We start from the raw sequence: 24354 nt of genomic DNA, 5'->3' as shown, positions 1-24354 counted from the left end.
TCTTTCTCTTATTATATTTAATATATATTCTGTTAAAACATTTGAAATAATATTTAGCTTTACTTTTATAAACCTAAAATATATTTTAAGCCTTTTTAACTAACGATGAAGCAAATCTATTAAATATTTAACCACCACTATGTTAAATTCCACGTCAATATGGCTTGATATTGACGATGATAAGGCTGATCTTGGAGTTTTAGATGAAACTTTAAGAAAAACAAATGAACTAACAGATAAAATGTCTACAATTCTTTCTACACTAAATTACCGCCTGGAAAAAGTTGAACATACACTTAAACCAATTTATAAAACAACAAGGACTTTAATTAAGACATCAGAAAGTAAAATATTTCTTATTTTTATGTTTTAATATATTAAAACCATATTTTTTATAGATATTCAAGGAACTATTGCAGCAATAGATAGAACAAGAAAATACTTTAGCATTATTCCAGAAGCAGAAGAAATTATTAAAAAAGGGTTTTTAAAGGCTTTTTTATTTAACCATTGTTAAATTTTAATAGACCAGATGGTAATTTAACATTTTTTCTTAATACATTAAGAAAAGTTAAAAATACTCTTGTTATTCTTCGTGTATCAAATTTTCGGAGTTCAGAGAAGTCAATGCTTAAATTGGTACATTAAATATATATATTTGTCTTTTAATTAATTAATAGACGCAAATCTGGAAAGGAGGATGTTTGCAATTATATGAAATATTTCAAAAAATCCTATTGGATCATTCTATTCCTCTTGAGCCATTATATTATACGACTAAAGGTATTTTAAATATAGATATATTTTTTCTAACTCAAGGTAGGTTTGGAGTTCCCTGTTATTCCGAAAGAGCCACATTCAAATATTGTGCTTTTATCATCATTTTTTTATTCTACTAATTCGCCAGAATCTATAAAGGAAATAGAAAGAATTTATCATGAAATACGAGCAGAATATCTGTCAGAATCTTTAAAACTGTTATCAAAAGGTTCTTTAAGTACAGCTCTTAAAAGAGGAAATAATATGTATGAAAAAAACAGTAATGGAATTATTATATATACCCAAGCATTATTAGGGATGTTTAAAGTATGTATATATATTCTTTAATCTAGCGTTTCTTATTTCGAAAGTCTGAATCTTTAATTATAAGAGATGTTTTTCCAAAAGGTTATGAAAATATTTTATTGACATCAATTTATCCTGCTATTATTACATATTCTGATACAGTACAAAAGCTTAATCAACATATCCATCAAAATATGTCTACAGATTTTGTACTTTCTTATGAAATTATTGAAGAAATTTCAAAAATTATAGGATTTGTTGTTTCATTTGGTAATGAGGGACCAATAATTAATGAATTAAATAAATGTATGAAAATGATGGAAAATACTGGAATCTATTCCTTGAGTGACATGATTGAAAAGATCAAAAAGAAGATTTCATCAATAACTTCAATGCCTACAGATGGTAATATTTTTGAAATTACAATTGAGGTAATTATTAGTTTATTTTTATATTATTTTCACAAATATAGTCTATTTCTCGCCTATTATATATGAACGCTTATGAAGAAACTGTTACTAACCTAATTATGTCTATGAAAAATGAAGAATGGAATAGTTTTTTGTTTACAAATAATAAAAAAACATTTGATTCAAATACAGATAGAAAAACTGTTTATAAGAATTTTTTCTCAGAAGTAGTCGATATTTTATATTCTCAAATAGATCAAAAGGCGAGAATCCTTTTAAAGAAAAATTCCCATTTATCACTTTTTCTTTTGAATAATTTATCTTATATTGAAAAAAATATTAAAAATACAGATCTATCAAGTGCTATATCTTTAAATATTTTTGAAAAAATAGCAAAAATAAAAAATAGATATATAGACGAATATTTAGAAACGTAAGTTTTTGTTAAATTTTATACGAGTCATAATTTGTTTAGATGGAAAGGATGTGCAGAAAACTTGTTAGATGTTACATATGTTAGAGGTGGAATTACAAATTCTGCAAAATTAACTCTTGGTCCTAAAGAACGTGATGTTATAAAAGAAAAATTTAAGGTTTTTTTTAAATATAAAAAAGTCATTTTAATTTTTCTTTTTTAGAATTTTAATAACGAGTTTGATGAGCTTTTGAAGTTAAATAAAGCTGCTGTTATTAATGATATAGAGCTTAAATCTATTCTAATTGGAGAAGTAAAACGCATTGTTGTTCCTCTTTATACACGATTTTATGATAAGTATTTTTTTCCTTTTTTTCAATTTATAATTAATCTATAAAGATATTTCAATAGCGATTTTTCTAAACATCAAGAAAAAGTAAGTATTAATATATATATATATATATACGTTTTTAATTTATTTTCTCTAAAAGTATATAAAATACGATAAGAATACTATTGATATTAATCTTACATATCTTTTCAATTAAATATGTAAATTTTATCATTTTTATTTTTGATATTAATAAATAATTATGAAATATAATCTATTAAATAGTTAGGTAAAGAAAAATACATCTTTGTTTTTAAAATTTTCTTGTGATCTATTTAATTGCCATTTTTTCTTTTAATAATTATTTTTTCATTTATATAATTATATAATTTATTTTTTTGTCTTATAAAGCATTTTTATATAACTTATATTATATATTTATATTTGTTTTATGATATTCTTAAAGCATTTTATAGGAATTAAAATGTAACAAGAATAAATATAATTTTTTTTAATAGAATTTCCTTAAAAATATATTCTTTTAAAATAATCTTTTATTTAATATTTTTTTTAATTTTATTTATATAAAATATTTTAGTACAAACAATTGATTATAAAGTACAGAAATAAAAAAATCTTTTTCAATATAAAAGTCTGCATATTTATAACATTTAATATATTTTTATTTTTTAAAATATTTTGAAAATACTTATAATTATATACTTATAATAAAAATTACAATGTTTATATATAAAAAATTCATCCTTTAACATTAAATTTTGAATGTTTTTAAAAGATATATATATATATTGAATATTCACATTAATTAATTATATACTGAATAAATTTAAAAGTCAGAAAGTTTATCTCTTAATAAATCTTATGAATAACCAAGAAAAAATTAAAAATATACATAATAATAAATGTTATTACATGCGTTCATTAGTTTACTAAATATACCAAGAAAAAACTAACTTATTTTCCATATTTGTTAATATTGTCTGTAATTGTAATAACGTTATTTAAAAATATTAAGAAAATTATTTTCTATTTTTTATTTTTACACCTACTTGAGAAGTTTTATTATTGAAAATCATTTAAATTATTAAATTCAGTTTTAACATCAAATATCTTATCTCCTTGAAAAGATTTCAAAACATATTATAACTAGCTAAATATATATATTTATACATATTTTTAAATTTTTACTACAATTAAAATAGATTCATCAGATTTAAAACATCAATATTCTCAATTAATTTATATTCTTATAATGAAAGACATTTATTTCTACTTTAAATACATTTAATTAATGCCTTTATCATTAAATTTCTACTATACTATCCTTTCTAGTTATTTTATTTTATTTTCAAATAGATAATATACTAAATTAATACAAAACTATTCAATCTACTATTAAAAAACTAGTTTTAAATAAGTTTAAAGATTTTTAATGGATATTAATTTTTTTAATCTTATTAGTCAAAATATAATTTATTATTAAAAAAATTTAAACATTTGTACATTTATACATACTAAATAAAAGTGTTTAAAATCTTTATTCTTAATTGATTATTTAATAAATAATTTTCTTAATTTTTATGTATTTAAGATCATTTTTAATCCTAAAGATTCATAAGACGACAAATGTTTAAAACTTGGTCTATTCTTGCCTCTGCCTTTTATTCCAGAGGATTTTCCTCTGTTACTTATAATGTAAGATAATACAAAACAAAGCATGATCTTTGTTTTTTTTCCATGAATTTATCTAAATTTTAGGCTACCAAAGTTTCTATTCTTGGTGCAGCTGGTGGTATTGGTCAACCATTATCCCTTTTATTAAAAACAAATCCCCGGATTGGTCATTTAGCACTTTATGATATTCGTGGTGCACCAGGTGTTGCAGCAGATTGCAATCATATTAATACATCATGCAAAGTTAGCAATTTTTTTTTTTTCATATATATCTTAAATAATAGGTTGTTGGATATGGAGAAGACGATGATGGATTAGTTAAAGCCTTAAAAGATGCGGATATTGTTCTTATTCCAGCAGGCGTTCCACGAAAACCTGGTATGACTAGAGATGGTATAATCAGATTGAATATTTGAATATTTAATTAAAAAATCGAGATCTTTTTGTTACAAATGCATCAATTGTTCGAGATTTAGCAAAAGTAACAGCAGATGTTGCACCTAATGCTCATCTTCTTATTATTTCTAATCCAGTTAATTCTACAGTACCTATTTGTGCTGAAGTATACAAAAAAAGGAATGTTTATGATCCAAAAAGGTAATTTTATTTCCATGAAACTGTAAATGTATAAATTATTCAAGAATTTTTGGTGTAACTACTTTGGATGTTGTTCGTGCATCTCAATTTATTTCGGATATTAAAGATATAAAATCAGAAAATGAGAATGTTCATATAGTTGGAGGGCACTCGGGTGTTACAATTGTTCCATTATTGTCACAGACTTCACACCGCTTTACAGATCAAGAAGTTAAGTTTCTAACGAATCGTATCCAGTACGCTGGAGACGAAGTTGTTAAAGCAAAAAATGGTTCAGGTAGTGCTACATTATCAATGGCATTTGCGTAAGTTTTAATTAAATATGGAATCATTTGTTAAGATATAAGTGCATCTCGCTTTACCGATTCACTTTTACGGGCTATGTCTGGAGAAAAAGGTATTATTGAACCAACATATGTAGAGTCACCGTTGTTTCAAGATAAGGGCTGTCCTTTTTTTAGTACAAATGTTGAACTTGGGGTATAAGATCTTTTTATAATTTAATTTTTAACATAAATTAGCCTGAGGGAGTACATAAAATACATCCACTTGGTGATATTTCTTTATACGAAAAAGAACTTCTTGAGCTTTGTCTTTCAGAACTTCCTAAAAATATTGAAAAGGGCATCAAGTTCGTTGAGGAAACATACTAAATATTTCAATTTTATTTAAAAATACACCATTCATAAAAAAAATTATTATCTTATTTAGATTATAAATTATATTTTTGAAATATTTTACAACTATTTATTAAATTTCTTTAATTATAAACTTTTAATATTTATTAAAAATACATATAAATTTCATATTTCTTATTTTTGTTAAAATTAATTTTCCATAAATTTTTATTTATATTCTTGCTATTTTGGTTTCTAGATATAAAAAACATAAAAGTTTCATATAATTGATTATAATTATTAGTAAATATGTTTAAATTTTCTTTCTATCTTTTAATAACATCGACTTGTTACTAAATTGCTATAAAAATAACAATAAAATATATAATAAGCTTTTCAATAAATAATAAAGAGAAAATACTGAAAACATTTTTTATTTACTTTATCTAAGAAGTTTATTGTTTTTTTTTTAATTTGAAAAAAATAATTTAAAATGGTAAGTTTAAATATTTAATCTTTTTCTATTAGATTAATATTTTTATCATAGTTACCTTTATCTTTATTAACAGCAACACAAGGTCATCCTATGGTATTATTGTTGTTTATATTTTTCCCTTTCTTAATTTTTTATAGCTGGTTGAACTTAAAAATGGAGAAACATATAATGGGTATTAACCTAAAAACACTTTTATATTAATGATCTATGCTTATATTTAAGACATATGGTCAAGTGTGATACATGGATGAATTTGATTTTAAAGGAAGTTGTACAAACAAATGCTGTTAGTAATTATATATATATATATATATATATATATATTGATAAGGATTTATCTTGGTTTAGGATGGTGATCGGTTTTTTCGGCTTCCAGAGTGTTATATTAGGGGAAGTAATATCAAATATTTACGAATACCTGATGAGGTTTTTTTTTTTTTATATGTATATCAATTAAGTTATTCAGATTATTAATATTGTTAAAATGCAAAATGAGAGAAGCCGTGATAATAGAAATCAAAGGGGGGCTTCGAGAGGTCTGAAGAGATATATTAATTATTTTTTTTAATATGAATAGGAGGGCGTGGTATGACTACTGGAAGAGGACGTGGAATGCAAAATACTCAAGGACGTGGAGGGCGTAGCGATAGAGGTCGTGGTCGTAGTTCTGGATAATAATTACAAAATATCTATTAACTAATACACGACTAATATTTAGTATATACAAGTATAATATGTTATTATTCATATAAAAAATATTAAATAAAATTATACTATAATTATATAAATTTTAAAATGATTTCGATGATTTTTTAATTTTCATATAAATATAACCAAAATATTAATGAAGAGGCATTTTTTATGACAGTATATAATCTAATTGAGTTTTCAATTACGATTTGTTTTCTATTTCTTGTGTCTTTAAAGTAATATCCTTTTCGATATTTTTTTCAAATATGTTTTGATTGTCTAATCTACAATGTTTATTTTCTTCTTTAACCTGTAGCTTTAAATGGTTATTATTTCTTTTCCGTTTATTTCCGCTATTATTTTCACAAAGCTTATTATTTAATTCCATTTCCTTAAAAGCGTTAAATTTAGGCCTTTTCTTTGGAGGGTTTTCTCGAGATTTTGTAGACTTCATATCTATATAATCCTTTTTTGACATAGTCAAGAGATCTTTTCCATTATATTGAGGCTTAGGCTCGATTTTAAGGAATTTTTCTTTACTTTCTAACTCTGCAAATTCGCAAAATACAGAACCCTTAACAATCCTATTAAAAACATAATCTTTAATTCATTTAAAATACCTTAAATGAACCATCTTCTTCTCTACGTAGTCTTACAACATTAACTTTTCCATATTGTTTAAAAAAATTCTCAATATCTATTTGAGTAGTTTTTGTTTCTTCTCCAAACCCTTTGACATAGACACTTCGCTGAATATAACCAATTCTTTCACTCTCTTTAGGCTTAACAAGAGGCACCTTTCGTCGTACATATTTCCCATCTTCACTAACTTCTAACAGATCTTTACTTGTACGTAATGCCGTAACAATAGCTTCTATAGGACGAAAACGCCGCATCCGGTTGAATGTTGAGATCAAATCAATAGATACCCATCCATCACTCTTTTGAGATGTAGACCATAAAAATTTATCAAAAGGAAGGTTTGAATCTGAAAAATAAAACTCTACTTGTTGAAGAATCGCTATAAATCTATTAGATATATATATTATTTAAATCTACTGACCATTTTGATCATCTGTTTCAGGCAGATCTGAAGGATCAAATATACGTTTTTCTTGTCCTTTATTTCCCATTTCTTATAGATATCTTTTCATTTTATTTTTTTATATTTTTTTAGCAAATTCAATCGATTTAACATATGTTAATAATATTAACTCATAACTCTTACAAAGCAGTGTTTATTGTCTGTAGAGAGGACCTTTTTTCCTTAGTATAGAGTTTATTTTGATTTATATTAGACATTTTATATATTTTTTTAAGAATTAAAGGTTGTTTATAAAAAATATTAAAGATTTTAATGGAAACCCGTTTATTTATTAAAGAATATAACAGCTTTTATAAGGAAAATAAGGAGAAACTTAAATCTTTATGTATTCATTTAGAGGATTATACAATAAATATAGTAACATTAGAAGAAAAAGAAATTTTAGTTGAATGGTCAATATTAGGATGGACAATTATTAGTGTAGCAGGAAAAACAAATGGTTTTAAGAAAAAGACATATGAGAGCCTTGAAACACTTCTGAAGAATGTTAGTTTGGCGTTTGATGAGCAATGGATTGGTAATTTATTAAAAAAGTTATTAAAATATGAAAAAAAGACGAGATATCAAACTATGTATGATAATTATATTTAGAAAGGATAAAACAAGACGAATTATGTTTTTAAGGAATGATAATAAATATTTATTTTTAAAAGATTTGTAGAATTAAATGATTTTTTATTCAAAGCTGGATCATTTTAAAGAAATTCGTATTCTATTAAATAAGGTATATTTTAGTTCCAGGGATAAATTCAATTGTTTTCGTATATTATAATCAAATTATTCATTAAATAGCAGATTATATGGAAGAAAATATCGTCTAAGGGTTAAATATTCAAAATGTTTTTTAATATAAAAAAACATGGGTTTATTACTCAAAACAATTTATGAAATTTTTTTTTTGAAGATATAAATCTCTTCTAAATAATCTTAGATTTATGATTTTTAATATCATATGTATTTTAAAAAGTTGAATATAAAAAAATAAAGAATTATAATGACTTTTTTTAATAATGATTAAATTCAATATTTGAATACAATAACAGTAGTTGTTTATTAATTATAGTTTTTTTGCTTGGCTGTCTTTATAAAACAAATGTCTAATTTATATATACTTTTATTATAATATATGACTAATTTTTTATTAAGATTTAAGTTTTTTTAAATTATAATAGTTTATTAAACTTATTTAGATAAATGTTTTAATTATCATTTGTTTTCTCCTGTTTATCTTGTAATTTTATTATAAATTAAATATTATTAGATAATATAAAAAACTAAAACATGCTATTATATTTTTTTATAACTTGGTTAACTAGAACAAATATGCCGATTATCTATTTGTTTCTTAATATTACTCATTTAACATAACATATAATATCAAGACGTTAAATTCGATATCAACACATTTAAATATTAAATTAAAACAAACTAATTAAACTATATTATTAAAACTAGAAAACATTTATATTGTGATAAAGCTTTATAATTTAAGCATAATTATATATTTTATAAGCATTTTTTTATTTATATATTTAAATAAGATAAAAAAGTATTTTAAAATAAATTTCCTTAATTATTGATAATTATTAATTAATGAAAATCAAATATTTCCATTTTTTTTAGTTTTTTTTTAATGAAACCATAATTATTTCATATTTTAAAAGATTAATCTAAATCTTATCATAGATTCAAATATCTTTTTCACAACACTTTGTTCCACCTTTTAAGTAATTATAAATTCATCAAATAAAACTTTTATAATATAAAAAACTTAAACATTGTAAAATTATATAATTTTAAATGTTTTATCTACACTAAATACTAAAAAATTGTATATAATCATCATTTTACATACTATAATTCTCAAACATCTCATTGGTATTTCAAATTATATATTTTAATTATATCATTATTCTTAAATCAAACTTACATAGAAACAAAGGCTTTATAATTTTTTATAAAAAACATACAGAAAATAATAAAATATTGTAAATTTATTTCAATAAAAAAGTAACAAATAACATGAATATATTTTATTTCACATATATGAAAAATAAACTAATTATTTACTTAAAAACTTTCTATAATTGTTACTACATCTTCAATGTTATCTTTGTATCTGCTTATTTCAAATGATATTTTTTTATTCTTTGTATTAATAAAGTTTAAAAAAAAAGATAATCTCGAATTTTCTCGAGTAATCGAATTTTCTCGATGACTTGAAAATAATTTGACTAACAAAATTTTGAGCTTCAAAATATAAAAAAGGCTGGAAAATTTTAATATAATTCTAAAATGTCAGTTGTAGGAATTGATTTTGGGTCATCTAAGACCGTAATTGCAGTTGCGCGGAGGGGAAATGTAGATATTTTAGTAAATGAGGTTTCCAATAGATCCACTCCGTAAGTTCTCATATAAGAAAGTTTTAAGAGTTAATACTAACTGTATATTAGATCTATGGTATCATTTGGCCCCAAGAATCGATATCTTGGTGAATCGGCAAAGACTCAGGAAATTAGTAATTTTAAGAATACGGTTTCTTGTATTAAAAGGTTAATTGGCCGAAAATACTCAGATCCAGAAATTCTTTTAATTGAAAAGGAATATGTAGGCGCGCAATTGGTTGATATTGATGGGCAGGTTGGTGTAAAGGTATTAGTTTGGAGGTTATTTTTCAGGAAGAAGCTGATTTAATAGGTCAATTTCCTTGGAAAAGAAGAATATTTTACAGCTACTCAGATAGCTGCTATGTATTTTACGAAAATTAAACAAACATTTCAAAAAGAAGAAACCAAAACTATTCCAGATGTTGTTATTTCTGTGCCATCATGGTTTACAGATTCACAACGTCGAGGCATTTTAGATGCAGCTGAAATTGCAGGTCTTAATACTCTTAGAATTATGAATGATACAACTGCAGCTGCATTGAGTTATGGTATAACTAAAACAGATCTTCCTGAAGATAGGCCACGAATCGTATGCTTTATCGATATTGGTCATAGTAATTATTCAGTATCAATTGTGGCCTTTAAAAAAGGACAGCTTACTGTTAAATCATCTACATATGATCGAAATTTTGGAGGTCGTGATTTTGATAAGGTTCTTGTTAATTACTTTGCTAAGGAACTTATGGATAAATATAAAATTGATATTAATTCTAATGCCAAGGCTAAATATAGAATGGCAGTTGCAGTTGAGAAGTTGAAAAAGATTCTTTCAGCTAATGTAGTTGCACCAATTAGCCTTGAATCTTTAATGAATGATATTGATGTTAACTCATTAATGTCGAGAGAAGATATGGAAAAATTGGCTCAATGTTTATTTAGTCGTATCACTGTTCCTTTAAAAGAGGCCTTGGATGGTGCAGGAATGACAATTGCTGATATTGATTCTATTGAGATGATCGGAGGCAGTACAAGGATACCATTTATTAAAGAAAAAATATCTGCATTCTTTGGAAAACCGCTTTCATTTACACTTAATCAGGATGAGGCTGTAGCACGTGGCTGTGCATTTGCATGTGCTATTTTATCTCCTATTTTTAAAGTGCGCGATTTTTCAATTCATGATTTAACTCTTTATCCTATTCAATTTTCTTGGGAGCCTTCTCGTGAGATTACTGATGAGGAAACAAACCTTATTGTTTTTCCGAAAAATAATGTTGTTCCAAGTACCAAAATTCTTACATTTTATAGAAAAGAACCTTTTACTATCGAGGCTTCATATGCAGATCCATCTGGTTTACCTGGGAGCTTTAATACATGGATAGGAAGATATCATATCAAAAATGTTGTACCGGATACAAATAATGATTTTTCTATTATAAAAGTTAGAGCACGACTCAATCTGCATGGTCTTTTAAATATCGAGCATGCATATATTGTAGAAGAACAAGAAATCGAAGAGGTTGTTCCAAAAGAGGAGTCCACTGATAAAGAACCAAAGGATGAAGAGAAAGTGAATGGTGTTACATTTCCTGAATCGATGGACGTTGAACAAGAAAAGCCTGAAACACGTAAAATAAAGAAGTTAGTGAAAAAAAGAGATTTACCCATTGTATCAGAAAATCTTTCTCTTAATGTTGATACAATGAAGATTTTTAAAGAAAAAGAAGAGGCGATGATTTTGGAAGATAAAATAATCGCTAATACGGAAAATCAAAAGAATGCTCTAGAGGAATATATTTATGATATGCGTAGCAAGCTATATGATTTATATGCTGACTATGCTAGTAATGAAGAAAAAGTTTGTCTTGAGAAGTTGTTAAATGAAACAGAGGTAATGCAAAGTTAGAAATGGCAATATCTTTTTAATTTTATTTATAGGAATGGTTATATGATGAAGGAGAAGATGCAACAAAAGCTATATATAAGAGTAAATTGGACGATCTTATAAAGTTTGCAGCTCCTATAGTTCAACGTAAATTTGATGCAGATGAAATTGAACGTATTGCAAGAGAGGAAAGGGAAATGGCAGAAAGAGCACAATATGAAAAAGCAATGAAAGATGATTCTAAAGAAAATAATCCTGTTTCTGCTGAAAACGATTTTTTGGAACAAGATACTTCACATATATCATCTGTTCCTGATACAGGAATACAAGAATCTGTCTAATTATCTAGTAAATAATAAGAAAATATGTATAAAAATAGTATGTCTTCTATTGGTTTTTTTCATGTATAAATATCCACGGATTGATTATTGCAAAAAAAATACTTTTAGTTAATCATAAAAATGTAAAATTTTCTAATATATTTTATCGATAAATTCTTAAATATTATAAATTTAATAAAATGGATATATTTTATAATCAAGCTCTTAGACAGACTCAGAACTTAGAAAAAGATCTGAATTCCTTTCAATCATCTATTACAGATAATATTTCATCAGCACTTCCACTTCAAGGTAAAAAGAATTAACACTTGTAAAAAATATATTGATTTTATCCAATTAAAAAATGCTAACACTTGTATTAGGCCAAATAACTGTGAGTTTAAATTCTCTCTCTAGGACTATCTATGAATATGAAATAATGTCAAAAAAAGAAATGAATATAGAAAAACAAGAAAAAGCTATTACAAGAGTTAAAGTGTTTAAAAAACAGTATTCTGAATTAAAAGAAAAATTTGATGATCTTAAAACGAAATATAAACAAATGGTGATAATATTATTGTTATTGTTATTTATTATTTTAATTTTTTACAAAAGGAGCATTTAAATCAAAGAAACGAACTTTTAGAACGCCGAATCCATACCAATACATTACCAGAAAATCCATATGGACATGTGAAATCTAATGACTTAAATGAACAAAGAAATTCTAATTTATCAACGAGTTATTTTTTGAAAAATACCGATTCGCAATTAGATAGTTTTTTAGGACAAGGACAGTCCATACTTAATGATTTAATAGAGCAGAAACTTCATATAAAGGTATATTATTTTAAGACTAAATTGGTGAAGTGTCTTAACGAAGTAGCGAGTGCAACGAGAAATTTATAATATTGGAAATATTTTAGGACTTAGTAAAAATACAATTAAATTTATTGAGAGAAGAATTTTACACGATAGAATGTTATTTTGGGGAGGAGTTATATGCACATTATTTTTATTTTATTTAATATATCATTGGTTAGGTTGAATATTAAGAATTAAAATGAATAATTATATAAATTTATTACATTTTAGAAAGATTTTTGATTATTATTAATTTGAATCTATAAATTTTACAAACTATTTTAATATTATTTCTAATCAATACAATCTTATTGTAGAATAAATCAAAAAAGAAAATAAATATTTGAAATGCTTCAGTAATTTATTAACGGTTGACATAAGGCAATTCATTTTATTGAAATTACTGTATTTATATTCGTGAAATTTAACAAGATATTCAAGAATATTTTTTTATATTATACAAAAATTAAAATCCTGTCTTCATTAATATTTTAAATTCACATAATCCTTTAGATTTATAATAGAAAAATTAATATCTATATAATATATATATATATATATTCTAAGTAAATTTTGACAATAAATTATAAAAATAAATCCTAAATTAATCCTAAAAATATACAAAAAATAATAGAATATTAATAAATAAATAAAATGCATATCTTTAAGGAGGAAAAGATTTTTTAAGACATTCAAGAATAGTATTTGATAAAACTCCTTGAGAAACAAGATATTTATATATACTATTAGAAAGTTTTATTTGTTCGTCATATGTTAAGGATGTAATAGCTGTTTGAAGAACTGATCCTACAGAAACATGTGTTACCTATAATAAATATTAATAGCTATTAGTATAATTTTCAAAAATATAACCGCAATAAAACTATGATAGTAAAGATAAACGAAAAATCCATTTATAAATTGACAATCAAAACGATCAGTTAACCCGCCATGTCCTGGTATAGAATCCCCGAAATCTTTGATTTTAAATGCGCGTTTAAGTCCAGATGCAAAAAAACCACCAAATGGAGCAATAAGAGATGCAAAAGTAGAAAACACCATAAGATGAAACTCGACTGGCCTTATAGTGATAGAATGATATGGAAGAGATAAATATGAAATTATAAATTCTGGAAGAGGAAATTTCTTCAAAGCAAATGTTGGGTTTGGAACACAATCTAGCCCAATTAACGCTGTAGCTCCAAGGTCCTTGGTTTATTTGTTAGGACTAATAATATATAAAACATATAGTTACTCTTAATGGACATATCATATAATTCCAATGTAAAATAATATTTCCCATAGTAAGTCCAAGAATTACTGTACAAATCCATCCTCCAATAAATCCTTCAACAGTTTTTTTAGGAGAAAGTTTAATAAGCTGAGTTCGGCCAAAAAGCTTTCCACATAAATATGAAAAAATATCATTACATATAACAAGGGAAGCAGGTAATAGAAACCTAAAAGATTAAAAATATGCTTAAAAAATCTAATATATTACCAAAATATGCCTTCGAATATATTATTAATAATAAAATGACTTTGTCCCACAATTAACAACAATATCATATGAGTCCAACAATACTGTGTAAACTGATATTTGTAATGCCCTTTTTTGAGATTCATAACAAAAAATATGAAGCCTAGAAAGATAAATCAAAAATAAATAGTTTATTATAAAATTACCCCCAATATAAAGTATAAAACTAATAAACCGATGATGAGTCGTAATGGAAAATAGAAATGCATCCACAATAACAATATGTTTAAAGTAATAGATAAGACTTTCACCATATGCAAAATACAAAGTTGTACAAAGAAAATACCTAATACCGTCTACTATAAGGATAATAAAAATTACAAAAAATACCAATTCAAAGTTCGAAACCAGGGAAGTTTTTTTTCTTTATCCGAAATATTGACAATAGCAATTAACTCTTTGAAAACTATTACTTGAATAAAAGTAAGTAAAACAATAATCCATATATGTCCAGCTGCAATAATCACAAGAAACCCAAAAATCATAGCAAATGTCCATATCGTCCTTAAAAAGAAGTTTGATCTATTTTTCATGAAATATAAACCTATACGTTCCTTCAAATTTTTCATTAAAATTCATTCAAATATTTAACATATAAAAGATTAAAATCAAAATAATAACACTCAAAAATAATTCTATCCAAAATTTAAAACCTACCTCTTCTTCCTTCTCTTCATCTGAACTTGATTTTGTATATTTTCTCATACTCTTATGGTTTCTTGATAATTTTTCATTTATTTTTTCAATATTCGACAACTTCTTAATTTCCATATCTAATAGCTTCAATTGCTGTATAGAACTATTTGAAAGGTACGGAGAAAGCCTCTGGTGCGCCTTTCTTGACGGCATTTTTTTATTTTTATTTTTTTAAGATCGTTTTTTTTAATATTGATTTTTTTAAACGTTAAATTTTAATTATTTTTTTGAAAAAGATAGATGAATACATTAGAATGAGTGTGAATACATTAGAAGATGTTCAAGATGTTAATATTTTCTAAGAAGCAATGGATGAATATTGATAAGAATATAGAATATAAATGTTGATTTAAATGAAGAAAAAAGAAAGAAAAAGTTGGAGCTTCGGGCTAAAAATATAGAAACCTGGGAAGGAATAAAGGGTTTTATTAGTGGAAGAGTTTTTAAGCATTTTAATTATGATAGGAGTTTTCAAAACGGCGCCTAATCTTGATACAAGTTTGAAGAAAAATACGGCATTTATTAAACGTTTACGTACAGGAATTACGTCGGATGTTCATGATCAGTTAATACGAGACCTTGAGACATTATCGCTTGAAAAGTATATTTCAGAAATTGTGGGAGCAGTTGTTGAAGGTTTACAAAAGTCTAAAACATCAGCAGATATTTTTACAGCTATTGAGGGATTTTTGATGATTATTTAGATTGTTTCTTATATTTGTAGGTTGTATCTGCTCTTCATCAGCGATTTTCGACATTATTTACGCCTTTTTTGACATTTCAGATAGCGCGCAGTCTTACTCAGCCATTAAAAAGTTATATGGCATCATTAACGTCAGAGCAACGTGAAAAAGAAGATTCTCAGCGTATTTCAAGACAACGTATTCTTTTACGTGTTTCTGTTGAACTTTGGCTTGTTGGAATTTTGCGCACATTAAATGATGCAATTCCACTTGGACTTACTATAAACAATAATCCTCAATTGAAGTCGCCAAAGTGCCAAAAACGCTCTGAAAACTACATAAATGAACCATTTATATATTCTATTATTAAAGATATTGTTCTTCAAGACCGAGATTATGTTAATTTACCACTTATTGTAACATTTGTCAGAAGTTTTGCAAGTGATATTTTTTGTATTAGTCAGAAACGCCTGCGAAAAATTATTGACGGAAATACTTCTGAAAACTCTATAGAATCTTTACAACAATATGTCGACGAAAATATTTCTATTTGTGCAACTGATATTAGAGAAAATATTAAGCTTTTACTACACAAATATTTTGATAATTTAAAAGAATATATAATAAAGGAGCATAAAGTTAGTGTTATTTATTGAATGTTTTTATATAATGTTTATTTAGAATCTTAAAATTCAAGAGAAAAATATTTCAGACGTATCTGTTAGCCGAGGAGAAATTAATGAAGATCGCCAAAATAATCTTGATCGCTTAGAAAAACATCTAGAAAGGCTAATTAATAATTCAAAAATGTAATTAATACTTATTTATATGGACTATTCTAAATGTTATAGATTAGCAGACATTTTAGGTTTATTAATGCCTGATTTAAAAAACCAGACTGAAGAGCCTATTAATAATGTTGATTCATGTATACGTGCTAGTAATTCTCTTCTACATGATAAAGAAGAAATGGTTTCGAATTGTTTATGGGATGATGATGATCAAAGAAAATTTTATGAAGATATTATTGATTTAAAAGACGTTGTTCCTCTTTCCCTTTTAACTAATGATAAAAAACAAAGCAAAGAAAATGAGTCATGTACTGAAAATAAGACTCCATCTTCTATAGATAAACTTGATGAAATGGATTTAGATATTACTGATGATAATATTGAAGGAATTGAAAGTGAACTTAATGAAAGGTATAGCTCTCTCATTATGTTTATAGTTAAAATAATTTTCAGTGATTTTTTACAAGAAGATTCAAATATATCTAAAGGAGTTAGCATGCAAATTGATGTTTACATTACTCGTTTATTAGAACTTAATAACCGTGATATGATTGATCAAGCAGCAATAGATTTTTGCTTTTTGAATTCAAAGGCTTCCAGAAATAAATTGATAAAGGTTTAGAAATAAAATTTGCATGAAATTTTCTTACTTTAAAGGCTCTTTGCGAACCTCCACGAAATCATCAAGACATATTTCCCTATTATTCACGTTTAATTGCAACATTAGGTAGATATATACATAGTGTTAGGGATTCTGTTATCGAATATGTTGGTTATTATTGCTTATTTATATTAAAAATAATAGTATTTTAGCTTATTAAACAGTTTAAAAAAATAATAGCCTTAGGAAATAAGGATTTGGAATTACGTACAAGGGTAAAAATAACTGAACTCATAAAGTTTTCTTACGATTCAAGAATGCTCGATATTTGTCTGAGTTAATAAAATTTAATGTTGTACCTCATCATTTAATATTTCATTGTTTTAAAATAGCAATTGATAAATTTTCCAAGCAAACTATAGAGATTTTATCTATTTTGTTGGAAGAATGTGGTAGATTTTTGTTTAGACATCCAGAAACAAATCCAAGAATGGTTACTTTGGTAGAATTTTTATTTTGTTATTTATGAAAGTTAATATTTTATAGTTAGAAACAATTATGAGGAAAAAAAATGCGCAAAATTTAGGACAACAAGAGCGTCTTATGATTGAAAATGCATTTTATTATGTAATTTACTTTTTTATATATAAAAAAGCATTTATAATAAAAAATTAGGTTAATCCTCCTGAACAGCCAATAGTTCAACGTAGAACTTTATCTGTTGAAGAACTTTATATCAGAAAACTAATCTATCTTGATTTAAACAAAAAAAATTATCCGCGAATACTCAAGCAATTAAGAAAGTTACATTGGGAAAATCCAGAGGTAAATTGATCCTATTAGTTTCACTTAAATAATACATAAGGTGGAATATACGCTTTTTAAACTTTTTTCAAAAGTATGGAATGTTCGTTTCAATAATATACATTTATTGGCTATTTTAATTAAAGGTCTATCTTGTTATCATCATGAATTTACTATAAAACTAGTTGACAGCATTCTTGAGCAAATTCGAATTGGATTAGAAGAAAATAATTATAAACATAATCAAAAACAAATTGCATTAGTTAAATATTTAGGAGAACTATATAATTATAAAATTGTTGATACACCTGTTATATTTGATACATTATATACATTAGTTATATTTGGACATGGTATAAACATAAATATTATTTATTTTATATTTATTGGTTTTAAATAGCGGGAGGAAGGCCTCATCCATGTAAATTTACACCAATTGATGCACCAGATGACTTTTTTCGTATTCATTTAGTATGTACTTTGTTAAATACATGTGGATTGTGTTTTGATAGGGGTTCTTCAAGAAAAAAATTAGATATTTTTTTATCATTTTTTCAGGTAATAAATTATTTTCTCGAAATTATTTTATTTATGCAGAATCAGTATTATATTCATACTAAACTTCCACTTACTATGGATGTAGAGTTTATTTTACAAGATACTATACGTTTGATTCGCCCAAATTTGAAGCTAATATCTTCACTTGAAGAAGCAGCAAAAGGAATTGATGAAATTATTGCTAAATATATTAAACCTTATGGTATATTTGATAAATCGATTTTATTTTTTATTAACTTTAGTAGATATTCAAACAAATTCTCATGTTATGGATGATAGTACAGATACTGAATCATTTAACGATGATGATGTGCCTATATTTGATGATCAAGAAGGGGAAATTCAGGAGAAAGAGGATGATTTAGGGGTAATATCTATATTTTGTTAAGATTAAAGATTTATAAAAAAAGGATAATATTAAAAACGATTCTTCACATATTAATGAAGATGATGAAATCATCATGTTTAGAAGAGAGCGAAATAAAAAAGAAGAGGAGGAATTTGATATTGAGTTTTCAAAAATAGTCTCAGAAAGTCTTGAAGCTCGTAAATTTGATCGTAAAGGAATATTTGATCTTCCGTTACCAATGAAACGACAAGGTTTTCATGTAAATTACAACGAAATAGATTCGCCGAATGTTTCAAATAATAATATCACTTTTGCGCTTCTTGTTAAACGAGGAAATCGTCCAATGGTATATTTTATAATATATTTTTATATTATTTATGTTTTTTTAGACTCATATAGTCGACATTCCATCCGACTCTGCCTTAGCTATATCAATGCGAACAAAAAAAGAAGCGGAAAAGCAAGAACAACAACATATTAAGTCTCTTGTTCTTAAATATGAGCAGATGGATAATGATGAAAAAAAGAGAGTATAATATTATAAATCAATTTATTTAGCTTCTCAAAAAAATTGAAAAAATCAAAAACTAATCTTTTAAATTATCTATAATTAACTATAAAAGAGTAACGTCATATAAATAACTAAATATCAAATGAAATAGAATTTCAATCTTTAAATCACTAAATTTCAAAAAATGATTAATACCATGACTAATAATGTATTCTGTTTATCTTATTATATTTTATTTTGTTATAATTCTTAAAAACACTAAACTTTTATCATTATATTTATTTTGAAAGAAATACATTGAATGTATTATTATTATTATTATTATAGTTTTAAGTTATAAAACATGAATTCCTTCAAGACATTTTTTGTTTATAGATTATTTTTATTAAAATATTTATAGATATATATAGAATCTTTTATAAATAATTTATAATTCAAGATTTTACTAGAATTTAATTATTTAACGCTAAAAGTGCGAAAGTTTGGCATTAAATATGTAAATCAAGTTTTTAATTTTAAAACATTGCTTTTATTTTGATTACCGGAATATTGAAGATTTTCAAATATACATTTTTATAAATTTAAAATTTTAAAAGTCCAAAATATATGCTTAAATATTAATATATATATTCACAATATATATATATATATATTAGTATATTAAAACTTATTATAATTTGAAAAAAACTTAGTTTAAATTTATATACTCGAAATTTTAAAAAGTAATTTATATTTTAAAAAAAAATATTTTCCATCAGTTTTAGCAACATAATTTACTAGTTCTAAAATGTCATTAATTGAGAGAACATCTAATGTCTCGACTGTCTTGCTTTTTCAGATTGTATAATGCTTAATATAGATTTAAAAATAATTAGTATATAATATATAATATATAATATATTTTCTTAAAATTTGGAATATACGCTCATAGATAGCTCTTTTGTATAATATTTAAAGTTCTTTATAGTAGTATATTTAATATTTTATAAAAATATATTAAAAAGAACATATATTCATATTCAGAATTTACATAATTATTTTAAAAAAGGTAACGCTTGCACTGATTTTTAATTTTTTCAAAAATATAAACAACCCAATGATTTTTAGTAGAATTCATGTTCTAATATTTTTATTTCTTGTAAAAAACCATGTTTTCATTTATTTTTAATTATATAACTTATTAATATATATTTTTGTTCGTGTCATAATGATACGCGTCGTAAGAATTTAATGAGATTATAAAATAAATTTTAAAAATAAATAAAATAAAACAATTTATTTTGTTTTAATTATGGTAATAGAAGCATCAGACAGAGAAATATCTGAAAATTTTACTAAAAAAAAAACTCTGAATTTATTGTCTTCTCCTTTATATTATCTTCAAAATTCGGATGAAAGTAAGTCTCATGATCAATTTATTGAAACGATAGGAAGTAATGGCATCAGAAAATCCATATTTAACACCAGATCTATCATCGTGCGCAGATTTATGTTCATTGTCTCCGCAATATACATATGATTCTTTTGACAGTTTCCCTTTTCTTCGTTTGGATGAATCAAAAGCAGTCTATATTGGACGTTCTAGTCAATCATGCAACCTTTCTATATCCAAGAAAAATCGATTCATTAGTCGTATCCATGCCAAGCTTGAATATCATTCAGAAAATAAAGCAGTTTATATTACATGTTTAGGATGGAATGGTATGTTGCTTCATATTCAAATGGGACTTGAACCCAGAAAAATAAAGAAGGGCGAAACAAGTGTTGTCGAATGGGAACCGGACATTGGTTCTATTATTGTTGAAATTGCAGGATCGTGTTCTCGAATTTTATGGCCTATATCTTTAGAGCTCTCAATTGACAATGAAACATCTATTGATAGAATCGACTCGCTTTATACTAATAATGAAAATGTTCCTCCATTTTCTCAAAAAATATATCGTAATTTAGGATTTTATAAAAATAAACCAGAAAGGTCTCCTTTGAAAGAGTTAACTTATCAAGACTTTGAAAATACTAGAATAACTGATTTGCCAATGTTTTTTAATTTTAGTAATTTTTCTCGACCAGCGTCTTTAAATAACAGTGATACTTATGTCAATCATGGCTCAGATAATCCTTATTCAACTTTTTTGTCTACAGATAAAGCTAAGATAGACACGAATAACTCATTGTCTCTAGACATCGAGAATTTTGGTTCAGACTTTAATTCCACTGATTCTAATTTGCTTGATTCTGTTTTAACAACTCTTGCATTTTCTCCTTTAAGTGCTGTACCTTTATCTACTCTTACATGTTTATTTCCTAGTACTTTTTTAAAAGAAGATGTCGAAGAATGGCTAAGGAATGCCGGTCAATTTATCGCAGAAATAAAACGAGAAGGAAAAGACGCTAGTGGAAAGCCACTTGAAAATCAATGGTATTATGTCCCTGAAAGTATAATATTAAAATTTCAATTGTATTCTTATCTTATTTAATTTAGAAGATGATAATGAAGAAAGAAAAGCAAACCTGCTACCTTTTATAAAGCCAATTAGACAATCAAGAAAAATACATAAACAGGTAGTTTATAATATTTAAATTTTTAAACTAAAATTAGTAAAATAGTATTATTGGAAAAAACCTAGGTTGCCAAGTTCAAATAATATAGCAGCTCTTACATTTGTAAAAAAAAAAAGGAAAATTTCTCGATTAACTTAATTTTTTATGCTGGTTTATAAATTTTATACATAATTTTATAATATTTATGTCTATTGTAATATATAATACCGATTAAAGAACTTGTTTTTGCAACTTAAAACAATATTTTGCGAGATTGTACAGAGGTTTTTTTAAAAAAAATATTTTTTTTCTAGAAATATGTAAATATAAAATTATAAATTGAATTTTATTTGTTTGCTGTTTTTTTAATTATTTATTTTTGTATTAGTATAAATAAGTATATATTTCCAGAATTGTATTTTAATACTGATCATTATTATTTTAAAATTTTATTTCTCATCCAATTGTTTATTTTTCAGAAAATATTGATCTAGAAATATTTTTTATTGTAATTTTTTATATTTATTTTAATAAAAACAATATCTACATGTTATTTTAAAACAGTTAAAAAATCCAAATTAAAGATTTATTTGAAATTATATATTTTTAATAATTTTATGTTACATATTACTACGATTAAAAAGTTAAATAGCAATTTAAAACTTAAATTTATCTTTTTATTTCAAACAAAAAATCAGCAAATAATAAAAAAATATTAAATTTTTTTGTCTACATTTACTTTTAATTAAAAATGCATGTATTTTTAATTAGAAATATCCTATGAATGATCATTTATGTTTTTTTTTCTAAAAATAAATATTTTAATAATAATTAAATATTAAAGATATTTTGATGAAATTAAAAAGTTCAAATCCTTAAAAGCTATTTCTTCAAAATGTCTTTAACATTAAATTATTATTAAAATATTTATTTTTAGAAAAAAAACAACCTATATAAAATTAAATAATATAAACTAATAACAAATGTTAAATTAAAAAAGTATATAGAGAAAATCGCTAAAAAGATGCAAATTTCAAAATATATTAAGATTTCCAAAACCATTTTTAAAAGCTAATTCTATCGAAAAATAAAAATTACAGCTTTTTAATTATTTCTTAAATAAAAAAAATGAGATATAAAATCAGGCATTTTTTTAAAAAACTTTATTTTCCACAAATTATTCAATATACTACATTTTGGCCTTCACAACAAATGAATTATTCTATTTTTTTTTTTAAATTACAAACTTATCAAACTTTTTTTAAAAGTTTTAAAATTTTGTTATGTATGCCTCTAATAACATATTCAATATCTCCTTTTATCAAAGCGGATACTGATAAAGAAACAGTTATTTCCTCATATTGTAGTATATAATAATTAACATATATGTAGTCAAAAAATACAAATAATAATAATGAAGAAATTTCAACATTATCTAATTCAGAGAATAATAGTGAAGAATCTGCTTTCAATCCTGAAACTGGAGAGATAAATTGGAAAGACTATGTTACTTTCAATTGATAAATATTAATAAATCTAGGGATTGTCCATGTCTTGGTGGAAGTAGGAAAACTTTTTAAAAATTTAGAAGCGGGCTAACAGCATAGTGGCACATGGACCATGTGGAAAAGAGTTTAAAGATGCATTTTCATGTTTTGTTTATTCAAAAGAAGAACCTAAAGGTATGGAATGTATAGAAAAATTTCAAACAATGCAAGAATGTTTTAAAAAATATCCAGAAATTTATAATAATGGTAATTTATCCTTTTATTATTGTTTTTTTCTAAATGAAATAAAAGAAATTAACAATGAAGATGATATAGAGATTACAGAATCTAATGATTTACAAGAATCCGTTAAATCATCAAACACTTAATTATTATTTAAATTTCATAAAATAAGCATTTATTTATATTAAAGTATATTGTAAATTATCTAATTATAATAAAATTATTAATTTATAATACCGAAATTTATGCGTGATTTTATTTACTGCTATTATTTTTTAAAAAAAATAAAAACCTAAATTACATTTCATAAAAAGTAGAATTATTTTTTAAATTACAAAAATTTAAAAAATAAACTTTTATAAGACTTAAAGTTATGGTATTTTAAAACATAAACAATAAAATTAATGAGTATATTTTTAAAATTATACTTAAAAATATATAAAAAAGTTAAAAAATTTAAAATTATTAGTATTAAATATTTAATTTTTTTATTTTAAATATTCAATAGAATTAAATTACTAATTAACAAAATAAATACATGTTTTGAAAATAATTTTTAATTTTTATTTATATATGAAAGTTAAAAAATTCTAAAATTTCCTTTTTTTCAAAAATAAAAATCAAAAAAAAAAGCAAAATTTAAACTCAATGCATAAACTTTTTTATAAATCAA

At 24.2% G+C, this 24354-nt stretch overlaps 11 protein-coding genes across 11 annotated transcripts; 9 read left to right on the top strand and 2 right to left on the bottom strand.

Annotated features, from left to right (window-relative positions):
- The first annotated feature begins 93 nt into the window (after positions 1 to 93).
- On the top strand, positions 94 to 2565 carry T552_00018 (hypothetical protein). The gene is made up of 11 exons (XM_018368640.1): positions 94 to 344; positions 399 to 483; positions 528 to 639; positions 681 to 783; positions 824 to 1086; positions 1131 to 1496; positions 1538 to 1908; positions 1951 to 2068; positions 2114 to 2247; positions 2290 to 2326; positions 2382 to 2565. Exons 1-11 carry the CDS (start codon positions 140 to 142, stop codon positions 2436 to 2438), a joined length of 1851 nt encoding a protein of 616 aa, XP_018227489.1. The 5' UTR covers positions 94 to 139; the 3' UTR covers positions 2439 to 2565.
- Positions 2566 to 3827: 1262 nt separating this feature from the next.
- T552_00017 (malate dehydrogenase, NAD-dependent) lies at positions 3828 to 5212 on the top strand. Its single transcript, XM_018368639.1, has 7 exons — positions 3828 to 3937; positions 4001 to 4159; positions 4201 to 4309; positions 4354 to 4513; positions 4558 to 4818; positions 4861 to 4993; positions 5035 to 5212. Exons 1-7 carry the CDS (start codon positions 3869 to 3871, stop codon positions 5164 to 5166), a joined length of 1023 nt encoding a protein of 340 aa, XP_018227488.1. The 5' UTR covers positions 3828 to 3868; the 3' UTR covers positions 5167 to 5212.
- Positions 5213 to 5582: 370 nt separating this feature from the next.
- Positions 5583 to 6347, top strand: T552_00016 (hypothetical protein). The gene is made up of 7 exons (XM_018368638.1): positions 5583 to 5626; positions 5678 to 5719; positions 5764 to 5798; positions 5849 to 5912; positions 5975 to 6052; positions 6093 to 6162; positions 6204 to 6347. Exons 1-7 carry the CDS (start codon positions 5624 to 5626, stop codon positions 6299 to 6301), a joined length of 390 nt encoding a protein of 129 aa, XP_018227487.1. The 5' UTR covers positions 5583 to 5623; the 3' UTR covers positions 6302 to 6347.
- Positions 6348 to 6475: 128 nt separating this feature from the next.
- T552_00015 (hypothetical protein) lies at positions 6476 to 7493 on the bottom strand. The gene is made up of 3 exons (XM_018368637.1): positions 7380 to 7493; positions 6937 to 7337; positions 6476 to 6890 (listed from the first exon to the last, which is right to left on the bottom strand). The coding sequence occupies exons 1-3, from the start codon at positions 7447 to 7449 to the stop codon at positions 6519 to 6521; spliced, it is 843 nt and encodes a 280-aa protein (XP_018227486.1). The 5' UTR covers positions 7450 to 7493; the 3' UTR covers positions 6476 to 6518.
- A 135-nt stretch (positions 7494 to 7628) lies between these two features.
- On the top strand, positions 7629 to 8057 carry T552_00014 (hypothetical protein). The gene has a single exon (XM_018368636.1). The coding sequence runs from the start codon at positions 7674 to 7676 to the stop codon at positions 8010 to 8012; it is 339 nt and encodes a 112-aa protein (XP_018227485.1). The 5' UTR covers positions 7629 to 7673; the 3' UTR covers positions 8013 to 8057.
- Positions 8058 to 9670: 1613 nt separating this feature from the next.
- Positions 9671 to 12080, top strand: T552_00013 (hypothetical protein). Its single transcript, XM_018368635.1, has 4 exons — positions 9671 to 9823; positions 9875 to 10073; positions 10119 to 11699; positions 11747 to 12080. Exons 1-4 carry the CDS (start codon positions 9717 to 9719, stop codon positions 12032 to 12034), a joined length of 2175 nt encoding a protein of 724 aa, XP_018227484.1. The 5' UTR covers positions 9671 to 9716; the 3' UTR covers positions 12035 to 12080.
- Positions 12081 to 12170: 90 nt separating this feature from the next.
- T552_00012 (hypothetical protein) lies at positions 12171 to 13098 on the top strand. Its single transcript, XM_018368634.1, has 4 exons — positions 12171 to 12325; positions 12397 to 12578; positions 12629 to 12853; positions 12900 to 13098. The coding sequence occupies exons 1-4, from the start codon at positions 12214 to 12216 to the stop codon at positions 13059 to 13061; spliced, it is 681 nt and encodes a 226-aa protein (XP_018227483.1). The 5' UTR covers positions 12171 to 12213; the 3' UTR covers positions 13062 to 13098.
- A 409-nt stretch (positions 13099 to 13507) lies between these two features.
- T552_00011 (hypothetical protein) lies at positions 13508 to 15309 on the bottom strand. Its single transcript, XM_018368633.1, has 7 exons — positions 15075 to 15309; positions 14748 to 14971; positions 14564 to 14703; positions 14379 to 14520; positions 14133 to 14337; positions 13751 to 14086; positions 13508 to 13703 (listed from the first exon to the last, which is right to left on the bottom strand). The coding sequence occupies exons 1-7, from the start codon at positions 15264 to 15266 to the stop codon at positions 13542 to 13544; spliced, it is 1401 nt and encodes a 466-aa protein (XP_018227482.1). The 5' UTR covers positions 15267 to 15309; the 3' UTR covers positions 13508 to 13541.
- Positions 15310 to 15321: 12 nt separating this feature from the next.
- On the top strand, positions 15322 to 19480 carry T552_00010 (hypothetical protein). Its single transcript, XM_018368632.1, has 17 exons — positions 15322 to 15400; positions 15448 to 15535; positions 15579 to 16434; positions 16478 to 16605; positions 16648 to 16998; positions 17041 to 17203; positions 17245 to 17355; positions 17401 to 17463; positions 17505 to 17690; positions 17735 to 17815; positions 17864 to 18013; positions 18054 to 18345; positions 18393 to 18550; positions 18596 to 18752; positions 18796 to 18917; positions 18961 to 19245; positions 19289 to 19480. Exons 3-17 carry the CDS (start codon positions 15934 to 15936, stop codon positions 19433 to 19435), a joined length of 2895 nt encoding a protein of 964 aa, XP_018227481.1. The 5' UTR covers positions 15322 to 15400; positions 15448 to 15535; positions 15579 to 15933; the 3' UTR covers positions 19436 to 19480.
- A 1175-nt stretch (positions 19481 to 20655) lies between these two features.
- On the top strand, positions 20656 to 22153 carry T552_00009 (hypothetical protein). Its single transcript, XM_018368631.1, has 4 exons — positions 20656 to 20807; positions 20857 to 21846; positions 21893 to 21972; positions 22018 to 22153. The coding sequence occupies exons 1-4, from the start codon at positions 20702 to 20704 to the stop codon at positions 22108 to 22110; spliced, it is 1269 nt and encodes a 422-aa protein (XP_018227480.1). The 5' UTR covers positions 20656 to 20701; the 3' UTR covers positions 22111 to 22153.
- Positions 22154 to 23238: 1085 nt separating this feature from the next.
- Positions 23239 to 23827, top strand: T552_00008 (hypothetical protein; the record flags this gene model as incomplete). The annotated part of the gene is made up of 4 exons (XM_018368630.1): positions 23239 to 23298; positions 23344 to 23457; positions 23540 to 23705; positions 23751 to 23827. 4 exons carry the CDS (start codon positions 23239 to 23241, stop codon positions 23825 to 23827), a joined length of 417 nt encoding a protein of 138 aa, XP_018227479.1.
- Between the last annotated feature and the right edge of the window lie 527 nt (positions 23828 to 24354).

This window comes from Pneumocystis carinii, assembly GCF_001477545.1.
Source record: "Pneumocystis carinii B80 chromosome Unknown supercont1.1, whole genome shotgun sequence".
NCBI classification, from domain to species: Eukaryota; Fungi; Ascomycota; class Pneumocystomycetes; order Pneumocystales; family Pneumocystaceae; genus Pneumocystis; species Pneumocystis carinii.
Note: the sequence above shows the minus strand (reverse complement) of the source record. Positions and strands in the feature narration are given on the sequence as shown.

Bases quoted from the DNA above. Each gene is read 5' to 3' on its own strand.
- T552_00018 (XM_018368640.1), top strand. From the start codon at position 140: ATGTTAAATTCCACGTCAATATGGCTTGATATTGACGATGATAAGGCT. The intron at 1,497-1,537 runs GTAATTATTAGT...TCACAAATATAG, and splicing joins TTTTTGAAATTACAATTGAG to TCTATTTCTCGCCTATTATA. The intron at 2,327-2,381 runs GTAAGTATTAAT...TTTCTCTAAAAG, and splicing joins TTTCTAAACATCAAGAAAAA to TATATAAAATACGATAAGAA.
- T552_00017 (XM_018368639.1), top strand. From the start codon at position 3,869: ATGTTTAAAACTTGGTCTATTCTTGCCTCTGCCTTTTATTCCAGAGGA. The intron at 4,819-4,860 runs GTAAGTTTTAAT...TTAAGATATAAG, and splicing joins ACATTATCAATGGCATTTGC to TGCATCTCGCTTTACCGATT. The intron at 4,994-5,034 runs GTATAAGATCTT...AACATAAATTAG, and splicing joins GTACAAATGTTGAACTTGGG to CCTGAGGGAGTACATAAAAT.
- T552_00016 (XM_018368638.1), top strand. The intron at 5,720-5,763 runs GTATTATTGTTG...AATTTTTTATAG, and splicing joins CAACACAAGGTCATCCTATG to CTGGTTGAACTTAAAAATGG. The intron at 6,053-6,092 runs GTTTTTTTTTTT...TAAGTTATTCAG, and splicing joins ATTTACGAATACCTGATGAG to ATTATTAATATTGTTAAAAT.
- T552_00015 (XM_018368637.1), bottom strand. From the start codon at position 7,449: ATGGGAAATAAAGGACAAGAAAAACGTATATTTGATCCTTCAGATCTG. The intron at 7,338-7,379 runs GTCAGTAGATTT...ATAGATTTATAG, and splicing joins TGAAACAGATGATCAAAATG to CGATTCTTCAACAAGTAGAG. The intron at 6,891-6,936 runs GTATTTTAAATG...AGGATTGTTAAG, and splicing joins AAGAAGATGGTTCATTTAAG to GGTTCTGTATTTTGCGAATT.
- T552_00014 (XM_018368636.1), top strand. From the start codon at position 7,674: ATGGAAACCCGTTTATTTATTAAAGAATATAACAGCTTTTATAAGGAA.
- T552_00013 (XM_018368635.1), top strand. From the start codon at position 9,717: ATGTCAGTTGTAGGAATTGATTTTGGGTCATCTAAGACCGTAATTGCA. The intron at 9,824-9,874 runs GTAAGTTCTCAT...ACTGTATATTAG, and splicing joins GTTTCCAATAGATCCACTCC to ATCTATGGTATCATTTGGCC. The intron at 10,074-10,118 runs GTATTAGTTTGG...CTGATTTAATAG, and splicing joins ATGGGCAGGTTGGTGTAAAG to GTCAATTTCCTTGGAAAAGA.
- T552_00012 (XM_018368634.1), top strand. From the start codon at position 12,214: ATGGATATATTTTATAATCAAGCTCTTAGACAGACTCAGAACTTAGAA. The intron at 12,326-12,396 runs GTAAAAAGAATT...CACTTGTATTAG, and splicing joins ATCAGCACTTCCACTTCAAG to GCCAAATAACTGTGAGTTTA. The intron at 12,579-12,628 runs GTGATAATATTA...TTTTTACAAAAG, and splicing joins AAACGAAATATAAACAAATG to GAGCATTTAAATCAAAGAAA.
- T552_00011 (XM_018368633.1), bottom strand. From the start codon at position 15,266: ATGCCGTCAAGAAAGGCGCACCAGAGGCTTTCTCCGTACCTTTCAAAT. The intron at 14,972-15,074 runs GTAGGTTTTAAA...AAAAATTTGAAG, and splicing joins ATGAAGAGAAGGAAGAAGAG to GAACGTATAGGTTTATATTT. The intron at 13,704-13,750 runs GTTATATTTTTG...TATTTATTATAG, and splicing joins ACTATCATAGTTTTATTGCG to GTAACACATGTTTCTGTAGG.
- T552_00010 (XM_018368632.1), top strand. From the start codon at position 15,934: ATGGCATCATTAACGTCAGAGCAACGTGAAAAAGAAGATTCTCAGCGT. The intron at 16,606-16,647 runs GTAATTAATACT...TAAATGTTATAG, and splicing joins CTAATTAATAATTCAAAAAT to ATTAGCAGACATTTTAGGTT. The intron at 18,014-18,053 runs GTAAATTGATCC...ATAATACATAAG, and splicing joins TACATTGGGAAAATCCAGAG to GTGGAATATACGCTTTTTAA.
- T552_00009 (XM_018368631.1), top strand. From the start codon at position 20,702: ATGGTAATAGAAGCATCAGACAGAGAAATATCTGAAAATTTTACTAAA. The intron at 20,808-20,856 runs GTAAGTCTCATG...TAATGGCATCAG, and splicing joins TCTTCAAAATTCGGATGAAA to AAAATCCATATTTAACACCA. The intron at 21,847-21,892 runs GTATAATATTAA...TATTTAATTTAG, and splicing joins ATGGTATTATGTCCCTGAAA to AAGATGATAATGAAGAAAGA.